This window comes from Conger conger, chromosome 10, assembly GCF_963514075.1.
Source record: "Conger conger chromosome 10, fConCon1.1, whole genome shotgun sequence".
Lineage (NCBI taxonomy): Eukaryota > Metazoa > Chordata > Actinopteri > Anguilliformes > Congridae > Conger > Conger conger.
Window position 1 is genome coordinate 1,082,430 of NC_083769.1, and position 12,686 is coordinate 1,095,115.

Sequence of the window (12,686 nt, forward strand, 5' to 3'; positions counted from 1 at the left end):
TATGTAAGTGCGTCCGCCAAATGCCATTAATGTAATGTAATGTAATGTAATGTAAGTAATCAGTTACAGCATCAATTGACTTGGAGGTAATCATACATCTTTCTACCAAACATATTACACAGGGGACTTCATGCAATTCCAGCAGCCCAGCGCTCGGCCGGCAGCCACTGTGTCAGAGTGTCACCAGTCAGAGGCTCCCATTCTGCCTGAGGAAGTGGCTGACAATGGAGAAAAGACCTTCCTGTCCATGTTGGATGATCTGAGAGCCTACAGCCTGCTACAGGAGTAAGTTAAGTAGTTGGGAGGGTGTCTGGGAACCAGCATATTTTTTGTGTTATTCTCGTAAACAGAAGAGAAGAAATTGTAGGGACCACACTGATTTACATTACATTACATTACTAGGCATTTAGCAGACGCTCTTATCCAGAGCGACGTACAATGAAGTGCAGATCGAACAGCAGTCGTGAGTGAGAAGTGCAGGTGGCATGAAGTGGCAGAACGGAGGGGTCTTGCTGGTGTATATGTCTTGATAAGTGATTGAATATATACAGGGGCTGATCCCTTAACTGCCTGGTATGCGAGCACCAAAGTTTTAAAGTTGATGTGAGCCATAACAGGCAGCCAGTGGAGGTTGCTGAGCAGGGGGGTGACATGTGAATGTCTGGGAACATTGAGTACCAGACGGGCTGCAGCATTCTGGATCAGTTGTAGGTTGATGTTGATGGTTATTTTATTTTTTTGCAAGAAAGTGTCATGGCTATTCGGCTTGTCTCTTAAAGGTTTTCAAGGCACTAACTTGTTGCGCCACTAGAGGGTACCATTGAGTGTTGCGTATCTCCGATAGCCTGGAGTTCTAAACGGATCTTTGTGGCTGTTCATGTATTTATCTCCCTTCATTGATTCACAAAAGCAAATTCATCCTCGTTTTAATGGTTAACCATACTCACTTGTAAAGGTTTACAACAAATTGCCAACCGATAGCCGATAATTTTTTCTGAAGCTGAAATGGTAATGCGCATTCACCACCAGCCGTATTATTGTGGTTTAAGCAATAATGAAATACGCTCTTCATATTCTAAACAAGCAAGAAATTAAGAAATTAACAGATTTTCTTACATTAATTCATATTTTATTGTAAAAAATGCATTCTGTGAATTAGGCATAAGAACACAGTGAACAATACATTCAGTGAATTTATTGTGTTGTGCTTTTCCTCTGATACTGACACATGAGTAGCATAGGCCTAAGCTTTAGTTATGTAAACATCCCAACTATCGTTAGTTGATTTGTTGACTTGTTGATTTGATTCTATGACCGTCCATGTTGGCCCATGGCTCTGACTTGATTAATACAAATGTTCTAAAGTATCGCAAACGATGTGTCCCAACTAAAGTTACTCATGAGCCAAATAAAATCCAAAGTATTGTCTCTAAAATATCTGTCTAATGGTATTTGTGTGTGTGTATGTTTATGTGCATGTGTAGGTTATATGCCTTTGCGTGCACATGCCTGCGTCTTGGTTGCCATTTTTTGTCAGAGGAAAGGCCCATAGCTGCCGCCACTGCTGGTCTACTTTGTATTTGTTATTCTAAAAAGTGCTTGGGCTCTGGGTGTGGCCCTATGGTCCAACGGATGGACGAGGTGGAGGGAAAGAGAAGACATTTAAGGATTGGCTACAACAGTGGTGAGCTGGGTTTGCGAGAGACAGCCTTGAGGCTAATCAAATTACCAAGTGGCTGGCCAGCATTCTGTAACATCAGGAAGCTGCCATTATTTGCTCACTGAATTCAGTTTTGTGCCTCAACTGACTGGCCATGATAGCTGAGTCCCACTGCACAGTATGGGACTGCTTATATTTTGTGGCGATTCTTTTGATTTATTTCCTCTCCTGGACATTGAGCTCATGCTTAAAGAATACACCAACATTTTTGGAAATATAGCTTTTTTCCAACTTACCCAGACTCGACGAGATATTCAATTTCATTTTTGTGTATCCACAGGCTCGGTTTCCATGTTAGTATAATGTGTTAGCTTAGCATAAAGACTTGAAGCATATAGGAGTCAGTAGCCTACTCATACAGCAACTTTGAAGATGTCTTATTTACAGAAGGTATCATGTTTATTTAACCTACATGTGCTGGGAAAAAATTGTAAGTACAACACGGTTGTTTTTGGAGATGGTTGGAACTATAGCTGCTGGACACACATGTATCCTTTATGAACACACATGTATCCTTCCTGAACACACATGTATCCTTCATGAACACACATGTATCCTTCCTGAACACATGGGTATCTTGCTCTACCTTCAGAAGGTGCATGGACTACCTGTTTGTCTATGTGCATCCAGTCCGCATTTTCGTTTCCCTATTATGTTTTCCACCTGTAGTCTAGTTGTTTAGCCCACCTCACCTTCGAGCCCGGCTAGTTTCTCACCTTCCCTTATGTATTTAAACCTCAGTCTCTGCATTGCTCTTTGTCAGAATGTTGATCATTATTCAGAGCTGAGTTACCAGTACGCCTGTATATTGAGATTCTTTACGAAAACCCTTTGCCTGTTTCTGAGTTTGCTTAGCCCCTTTGTTTTGTTTGCACATCTGATCATTTTGTTTTGGATTTTACTCTTTTGCCTTATCGACTTTGACTTTGCCTTACCCTTATGTACTTCTGCTTTTTTTGACCCCTGCTTGTTTTTTCAACTCCTTTTGCATCTTCTTTTGCATCTTCTTTTGCATCTCCTTTTGCATCTCGTTTTGGCTTGGCTGCAATATCCCCTGGTCTGCATTTGGGTCTTCAGTACCATACTTACAGTTTTTTACAATTGTTTTCACACTTGTCTCAATACCATGTCCACTTTTTCAAAACACTTAACACATTCACCATATCATTAGACTATGTGAACTAAACTGTGGATATTTTTGCATTGCTTTCATACTAAAGGCATTCAATCACCACTTCTTCCAAAATTCATGAATACCTCTCTCAGTCAGTGTTCACTACCAGCAAACGTTTGTACAAATACAGCAAATTTTGCAGACATTTAGATACTCTGTTCAAAACAGTTAACTTTCAGTTCAAAACCCAATAAAAGTCTGATCATTGTGGAAGGAAATATGCTGCATTTTGGCAGAAAAATTAAACTATAAGCTTGAAATACGTAAGACAGATCATTCTGATTTGAGCAGAAAGTTTATTCAGTTTATTAATTTTTTTGTTTGCAGCCTTGTTACCATCTATACATCAAACTAGCATTGAAATGTGCATGTATATAGGGTAAATATAGATGTAGTTGTCACTGAAGAGATTTTTCCACTATTACTGCTGTATATCTACTGTTGAAACTCCTGGCTGTCATGTCAGTGAACAACCTACCCAGGTGTTTGTTGTTTGTGCCCCGTTACCCCATATACAAAAGGGGCCACCTTTGGATTGGCATTTGCATTCTTTAGCCCTGGTGGGGGAAATGGATGCAGCCAGAGGTAGAGGAAGAAGACGTCATGGAAGAGCAAGGACAGTTGTGTCTGATGAAATCAGAGCCACAGTCATTGATCATGTGGTAAATCATGGTCTGTCCCTGAGGGAAGCAGGTTGTGGGTTCAACCAAACTTGCCTAGATCCACAGTGGCTTCAATAGTGAGGATTTTCAGGCAAACCAACAGGTACTATACAGTATTTACAGCATTCTGACTGAAGGAGTTCAATTGATGTGTATATTACAGTACAGTACTGTGATTTGAGAAGTCTCCAGAAAAAGCAGATATATCAGTGCACATTTGTCTTTGACTCACTACAGGGCCCAGCGGTTACCTCACACAGTAACACAGGGGGAAGAATGTTTACACCTCAACAGGAGGATACAATAGTTGGGATGGTCATTGTCAACAACAGCATCAGGCTAAGAGAAATACGCAACAACATAATCGCAGACAACAACATATTTCCAAACATTGACAGTGTAAGCACTACAACCATTTCAAGAGTGCTAGAAACATCAGTTCAGGATGAAACAGTTGTACACTGTCCCCTTTGACAGGAACTCTGAGGGTGTCAAGGAACTCAGGTACTAATATGAAGTTTATGAAGGTATATGTGAAGGTTTAGGACCACCACCCACATGAACAGATGTCACTTCTAGATGCAATGGCTGCTGGGTGTATGGACATAACAGTGGAACACATCCAGGGCTGGATAAGGCACGCAAAAAGATGTTTTCCTTGGTGTATAGCAAGAGATAACATTCGGAGTGATGTTGATGAAAATCTATGGCCAAATGCAGAGGACAGGATGGATGGGCCAGGCCAACAGTAGACTTCTGATACTGATGGCAGACAATATATGTGCGAATTACTGTATATAGTGAAAATATTGCTTTTTGGTATGTATTTGTTATTGATTGCAAAGTATTTTGAGTAATTGATTGTATTGTATTTTTCTTTTCTGAATTACAGTATATTGCACTGTGAGAACGTCAAAATACTGTAAACCCTCTGAAGAATACTGTTGTTTCTTTATCATATATTGTTTTACATTACACAGTAAAAATTGTTATTCTGGGTTTCCAATATAGTAAAACATTCATTAATTTACAGTTTACCACACTCAGTCATGACATCTATTGTGAGAGGCAAACCAACAGATCAAAAGTTTCTTTAGCTGCTTGACTTGAAATTTGTGGATGCAAAAATAGAGGAAAGGGAAACACATAATATATGTTTTTAGCAATGCTCCAAGTTGGTTGTTTTTTGTAGTTCATTGAACATTGAGTGACAAAGTAGTCTTACGGGAGAAAGCATATGCTACAGTTATGGCAGCATGAGTCACTTTTGGGTGAAATATTAAGTGTTTTGGTGGTTGAAGTGCATTTTGCACTAAACGTTAACTGATGTGCTCAGGTGCGTGTTTCAAAAGTACACTGTGTGAAGAGTTTTGAAAAAGTGGACATGGTATTGAGACATGTGTGAAAACGATTGTAAAAAAACTATAACAAATTGCAGCATAGGTTGCAAGCTTGTGAAGTCACACTGTCTCAGTAGATTTTTTTAGATGCCTGTGATGATGAGCATACTGTATTTTTATATTTTTGTTCAGCAGTTGGACTGTATATAAATGCATTGATAAAGCATATGACTGAGCTAGAAATTGTGGTTATTTTCCCAAAAATATTGTTTTTAAAAACTTTTGTGTTCAACAGCTTCTTCACATAAACAGAAATGAAGCAGCAGTAGGAAGTACTTTATTGAGGCAATTCTGGTTTTGAAATGAGCTGCTGTGCTGTATTGCTTCAGCTCACACTTTCTGAATAGCCTGTGTTATGTCACAATGTTATGGGCCTACCTCTTTACTTTCATTTGGTTTGAAAAAAACAAAAAACAAAAAAAAACATAAATAATGAATTAAAGAAATTTTAATTTGCTGCTGTCAGCCGCTATTTACATCTTTCACTTAACAGCTGTTTGACACACTACAATGCATTAGTAGGGAAAATGATTTGAAGTATACCTCAGTTGGCTTGTCATTTTATGTGTTTTAGCCGATATGGAGTAATGTAATGTAGTGTAATGTAATATGGAGTAATGTAATGTAGTGTAATGTAATATGGAGTAATGGATTGTATGAGAGGCCTGCTGGGCTGTTTACCTCCCCTCCTCCTCAGCACCACTTCAAACTGTCGGTGCATTCTGGCCTGTAGGTGTCACTGTTTACACATTCTGGCCTGTAGGTGTCACTGTTTACACATTCTGGCCTGTAGGTGTCACTGTTTACACATTCTGGCCTGTAGGTGTCACTGTTTGCACATTCTGCAATATTACAATAGTGATTTCTTTCCAAGGAAGAGACAAATGCTTTTTCAAATGACAATAACATTGTAAATGACTTGTTTCATAATTTGAGCTCCCTGTCCTCTCAAGAGAGGAGGTACCTCCCCTGCCTCTATTAACCAGCCTCCTCTGGGACGCATATCATATAATGAAATATGAATTGTTTATAGACAAGTTCATACCATTTTTTTATACAGCATTTTTAATCATGAAAAAACTGGTTTAAGCAGGTGGTTTTAATGTTGTGGCTGATCGGTGTATGTGTACACACACAGCACAAACAATCAATGAGGCCTTATTAGCCATCAGGTATTATCCTCAATAATAATACCTTTTCTAAATTTAATGTGTAAAACACAGTTGTCAATCATTCCCCTTATTCTATTGAAACAAACAAACAATGCCTATCCCTGAGTATAATACATTGAAACACTGAATCTTTTGCAACCACTTTCTCTCTTGGTTCCCTATTCCTTCTCTTGCACTCACTATCTTCCTCTTTCTTTCTTTCTTTCTTTCTATCCCTCTGTCTATCTCTAGGCACATCCAACAGCACAGTGTTGGAGTTAAGGAGCTGCATGAGGAAATGGAGAGACAGATTGGGACTGAAAAAATAAGAGTAAAGAAAGAGGTAGGCCTAAATCCACTCCCCACCGCCCACCCCCCCCCCCCATCCCCAACCACCCATACTCACACACATTTGTATAATTGCATAATGATTATAATGTCTGTCATCTCATACATCTGTGTGTGTGTGTGTGTGTGTGTGTGCGTGTGTGTGTGCGTGTGTGCGTGTATGTGTGTGTGTGTGTGTGTGTGAGTGTGCGTGTGTGCGTGTGTGTGTGTGTGTGTGTGTGTGTGCGTGTGTGTGTGTGCGTGTGTGTGTGTGTGTGTGTGTGTATGCACCATTCCCTGCAGAGCCTGGAGAAGAGCCGTTCACAGCTGGGTCAGGCAGAAGAGGAGCTGGACCATAGGAACAGGGAGATTCGGGCCCTGAATGTAGTTCAGAACCAGGTGAGAGAAACCATACAAAAAAATGTATGGTTTCCTTAGGGCTTGTAAGATTCTTAACAGATACACAAACACAAACACACATTCACACACACACATACACAAACACTCCTCATCAGTGATGGGCCTTCAATTCCACCAAAACCCCACCAATGCCCCCAAGCACACACCACATACTGCCAAAAAAGAAAAAAGAAAAAAGAACACAATCCTGAATACTCCCAAATCGACCACTAACTTCAACATTTCCGCAAGCAATCAAAGTATGCAGGCATAGATTATTTTCAACTGAAATGTATTATAGAGCAAAGTGAAAAATGTATACTATGTATATAATGTACGTAGCTACTGAAATGACAACAACCTGAGTCCTTTTCAATACCATTGATATTGAATAATCATTGTTAATCCATCATCAAATTGCAACCTGGAATCTTCATATGAAAAGTCAGTCAGTTATATCAGCTGAGGCTCTCTTGCCTATCATAGCATGCAAAAAATATTTAGGAGTGACCTGTGCATGTCACTTTGCCCTGTAGTTGGCTAACTGTATAGTGGGCTTATAGTTTTGATGAATGGTGCACTTTTCTTGCTCGCTGATATGACACATTTTGTTAATGTTGTTTGCTCAAAGTTACATTACAGCATCTTGGCAATAATACTCCTATCCATTTCCATATCTATTAAACCTGTTAAATTATCCTTTCGTCGTTACTCATACTCAGAAGTGGGCATGACATAACCCAGAAGTGGTGTTGTTTAGACAGTCCCCTACATTGCGATTTGCAGTACATTGAAACCAAGACTTTCACCTGAGGCACAACTACTATAGTTTTGATCTCTGTTATGCAGGTACATCTATATTAAGTGTTTATCTGGTTTAACATTAATTACAAACCTAAGCTATATAAAACGATGTGTGTACGTGCGTGAACAATTTTACAAGGAACACTTTTGGCTGAGCCACCTTAACATAAACATACATCCACGTTTTCCTAAAGCTCTATACTCTAAACACATCCGTCACACAGTTTATTACATAAATAAAATAATGCAGATAAAAATCACTGAAATAACATACTGTAAATCACAAACACTTGTGTGACCAGCGACCACACACAATGGAGGCAATACACCTCATTCAATACACTGGGCTCACATGGATTATCCGTACGTTTCAAAATAAGCACCTTTGGAACAAAACTGCCCCATACCTTGCTATCGGGTGACGCCTATCCATCACCCACACTACAGTACAGTCAGCCTAAGCTAGCCGGCTAGGCTACCAACCACTAAGGTTACAATACACAGGCTTATTTCAATTCAGCTACTTCACCATTTTAGGAGCTGTATTCATTGACATGATGATTAAAACAGTGTACTTGCAAGTATGACTGATTTCTTTAACAACCCTGACCGGAGAATGCAGAAAGTCTGACCCAGGTAGAAAGCTCACTGTATACAAAGTGCTGCCATTCATGCTTTGAAATGTTTACAGGGCGTTATGGGTTTATTCAGCGCAGTAATCCTGCTTTGTGAAATACCACCAGTACCGATTGCTAGCTAGCTACAGAAGAAACTGTAGCTAAAATCATATTCTGTGCTATACATGTGCACGAATCTTAACCTATTCTGTTTCTTAATTACATTAAAAGAGAAATGTCCATTCTCTTCATGTATTTTTTGAACCAACGCCTCTCCCTCTGTCGGAGGCACGACTTGTTTAGTCCCTACTTTATTAGAATTTACTGTCCTATACAGTCTTCTAATATTGTAGCTTATTCTATATTTTCTCGATTCCTTTCGAGTTTGAGTATTACGGTTTCACTACTTAGGTGCCTATCACCTTTCTCTTCAGTGCCAGTAATCAACTCGAGCCCCTCGAGCAGGAATCTACTCGGGCAGTGCCTCACTAGGCCGTGAGCAGTTCTCAACTACTCGGGCCCACGTTGGGCGCCAAAATTGTTGTGAGCCACGGACCCCTTGCCGAGCTCAGACCTCACATTCCCATGACCAGTACCTCACCATGAGGTGTCTCGGGGACGAACTCAAGTACTCCGAACGTTCTGGAGCCCTGGTAAGTTCTACTGAACTTCCAGCCCAGTCTCGAAATGAAGGGTGTGATGCAAATCTGGTATACGATGTCCTGTATTCAATGTATTCCTCTAAAAGAATCTAGTGCAAGTTACATATACCCCTTTAGCTCTTTCTAATTTACCTTTCCACCATGATGTTAAAATTCAAGGTACACCCCTCAAATACTCATCATCCTCTTTGGCCTTTACCTTATCTTATGGCTCCCCCTTCAGGGAGATAAAAGCTACTGAACTTCCATTAATACAATGGGTACGAACGCCCCTAAAGTCTACTACTTATTTATATCGTATATAGTATCTTACTAAAAAATAAAAGACATAAAAATGAAAGGAAACTTATAATGTATTACTTCTATGTACTACTTTTCCTACTTTTACAAGTAATATAGATTATAATTACCACCCATGCCCTAAATATAGCCATTTCGTTTTCTGCGGGATTTGATCCCTCCTCCTTGCTGTTGATGAGCTCTTTGAACAGCTGCATTGGTTTGGGAATCTGGGGCAGGATCAGGACCCAGACTTTTGAAAGACGTGACTTTGCACTTCGTACTTCTCCTGCCTGTTGTATGGGATGTGCACTGGTATGTCTTCGAACACGTCGGGGGTTTTGCAGTGCAGCCGCAGCATATGCCTCTCCTCACTGACACTGAGGTTAGGGGGGGAGGCTTCAGGTTCTTGCGTGGGTCCAGCAGGAAGGTGTTCTGCAGCGTGGAGGAACCCCGTATCCCGTCTGTTGGCCTCCAGGTGCAGTTCACGGCTCCAAGCATGTCGTAAAAGCCCTTTAACTCTTTCACCAGCTTTTCTGTATGATGAGGGATGCGCATGAACACCTCTTCGACATCAGTCCCGCTGCCACAGCTCTTGGGCTGAGTCCGCACCGCGTACGTCACTCCTCTCTCCATATCCATATCCTGGAGTGGCGTGCAGAGGGAGCGCGCCACTCCAGCTTGACTACAGCTGCCCTGCATTGCTCTCTCTTCAACAGCCCATAGATATCTTCTGAAGCAAAATTCTAAGATGCTATCCTAAGGTCTAAAAGCTTATTCCTTATATATCCTTTTTCCGTATAAAAGTGCACCTTTTTTGATAAGAAATGTCCCCAATATATCGAGTGGGAAGACATTTATCTCTTATGCAACTTTTTAATGACCATATTCATCACTTCTGTTTGTCCCACTGTCATTTTCTCATACCTCAAAAGAAATTTCCCCAATAGTTTATCTCATGTGCCCCTCCGGTTGGGAGTTTCCACCATCTCAATATACGAGTGGAAAAACACTAGCTCTTATGTAATTTTTTAATGAACCTATTCATCACTGGTATTTGTCTCCCTGTCATAATCTCTCCTTGGAATCTCTCCAAACTTTGACTTCATACAAGCCAGAAGTTAGTGCCCTCCACCATCTCAACACACTCTTCAGGTGCCCCTCTCCACGGCGCCTTAAGGGATCTACAAAGGACCATCCAGCCAATAGCTGAGTGTAAATCATCATTTAACTCCTCCACTGTTAGTCCTTTGAATCTACCCGATAAATTATTTGTGCTATAATCAGGAAGGCCCTTGAAGCCTCTTAATCTTCTTTCGGTATTGACATCCCTTCCGTTTTCCTTATCTTTTTGCTTTAGCCAGGCATTGTGCTCCTCCACTGTAGGAGCAAGCCCACACGTGTCAACTAAGTATGTTATCACATCTTGTACCATATACTTCTCCTCTTACGGGAGCTTTTACTCCTACCCCATTGGCGTGTGCGAGGGGTTAACAATGCATTCCTTCCTAACCCATCCCCCGTCAATCTCTCAAGCAAGCTACATTAACATTACAGCAAACTAGAAAATCCACCACAAGCAACATCACCGTGAACAACTTCAACAAACAAATACAAAGTTTTGCGTTTCAAATTGGTGAGTTGTGCGGAGTGATATTATGCTTGTACATGAGCCTCCAATATAGGAGGACTTGCTGGTGAAATGCGGATAGTTGAATTGGTAATTTCGATATGACAAAATCACATCTTAAAAGAAAACATACCACATACCAGCTAAACAGACCAACTCCAAGAGCAAGTGTATTTCTTACGGTCGTATTGGTAAATACGTGTGTTGTATTGTAACTTCTCTCTGTGTTCGTCTGAATATCCAGTAATGCGCGTTTCCAAGTTACCTAAGAGTGTGATGCCCCCTTGTGCTTGCAGCTAAACATGAACTGTTTTGAAAAATGGCACGCAAAACTTTGAGGTGTTGTCATTTTCATTGTATGTAGTTTGTGTGGTGAATTACTGAATCAAAACATGTATGTTTCTGTCTTCAAAATGGCTCACTGAGTATTGATTTGTGGAAAGGCTTTGTCTTAGAGGTAGGGAGGGGTCAGGCCAGGTGTGAAAAGCCTACTTATCTGGCGAGACCAAATACCTCATAAATATTAATTGAAGAAAGACCATTAGCTCTCCCATTGTCAACTGCTGCTGAAAAATAGTAGTGACAACACAAGGTTTTTGTCATTTATTTTATATTTCTAATTGGATTTGCTACAATATTTTGTCATCTTTTGATACCCAAGACCTAGATGAATAAATTTCAGTAATCCAAAAATGTTTTTACACGCACATGTTCAAAACGACTATTTACAATTTGTGTGATTCTAGAGCAATTTACAACCAACATATGATTCTGATCTAATTACTGTTGCCTTATTATTGTAGCTGAGTTTGTGCTGTAAACAAAGATATGAAACACTTTGGAATCGCTGTATAGAACGTTTGTTAAAATGACACAAATGTCAGAGCATGGCACAGTCAGCAGTTTTCCTCATTTTGCCCTTAGACCCCAGAGGGTAAATGTAATGTAATTACTGAGCCCATATGCATTGCTGGGTCCAAAAGACGTGCTGTCCTTATAGAAGCGGCGATGGTGCTGTGAATCAATGTCCAGGAGAGGTGCGCAATGACATTTGCCCAGTGACAAGCAAATAGGCCTAGCATTGCCGAAATAATGACAAAGTAATTCTCATACAAAAAACATAATCCTTAGGTTGCACGGCTGGAGTGGGTTCAATCCTTTTCTCACTGTGAAATTTTTAATCAATCTGGTCACAGGATATAGGCTACCGACAGCTATAAACGAACAACAACAGACGACTTTAATAAAGCTAACAGTGTTATTCACCTCACTCTAAGGGCCCAGAGAACCAAATCCATAAGAGATTTTGTGGAACAACATCATCATGAAAAGCAGAAAATCGGTTTAAATTGAACCATCCTTTTTTAAAGAAAACCTGAGATTCTTTCAGGAGGAATCGGCAACGATGAGCTTTGACTTTGCTGTACAGGCATCAGAAGAGAGAGGGGTTGCTTTTACTCAAACAATTCATGTGAAACATTTAAGAAAACAGAAAAAACTTATAGCCACAATACATTTAACATTTCTATTCTTTATGTTTTTATTTTTTTATTATAAAAATGCATTGACTTCTCCAATCTTCCAGCCAATCAGAAAGAATGAGCGGAATTGTGTCTGTCTCCGGGCAGTTGGAGGACAGCGTGCGGCGGCTGAGGCAGCAGCAGAGTGGGGCGGAGGAGCAGGAGCGGTGCAGGGCCCTGGAGCAGCAGCTGGAGAGCATCCGAGGACAGCTGCAGGAGACCTTGAGACATGTACACGCCTTACGCAGTGATTACGGCCACAAGCAACCCCACCCACAGCTACGCAGGTACACCACCACCCACAGCAACTCAGCTACACCACCCACAGCTACTCAGCTACA

General features: G+C 40.6%; 1 protein-coding gene across 2 annotated transcripts in view; it reads left to right on the forward strand.

Annotated features, from left to right (window-relative positions):
* LOC133138252 (EF-hand calcium-binding domain-containing protein 4B-like) overlaps nucleotides 1-12,686 on the forward strand; it is a 60,267-nt gene that overhangs the window by 24,661 nt on the left and 22,920 nt on the right. For both annotated transcript variants that reach the window (XM_061256846.1, XM_061256847.1), the window contains 4 exons: nucleotides 123-285; nucleotides 6,360-6,450; nucleotides 6,738-6,833; nucleotides 12,454-12,632. In XM_061256846.1, coding sequence (XP_061112830.1) covers nucleotides 123-285; nucleotides 6,360-6,450; nucleotides 6,738-6,833; nucleotides 12,454-12,632 — 529 coding nt within the window. The remainder of the gene's footprint in view (nucleotides 1-122; nucleotides 286-6,359; nucleotides 6,451-6,737; nucleotides 6,834-12,453; nucleotides 12,633-12,686) is intronic.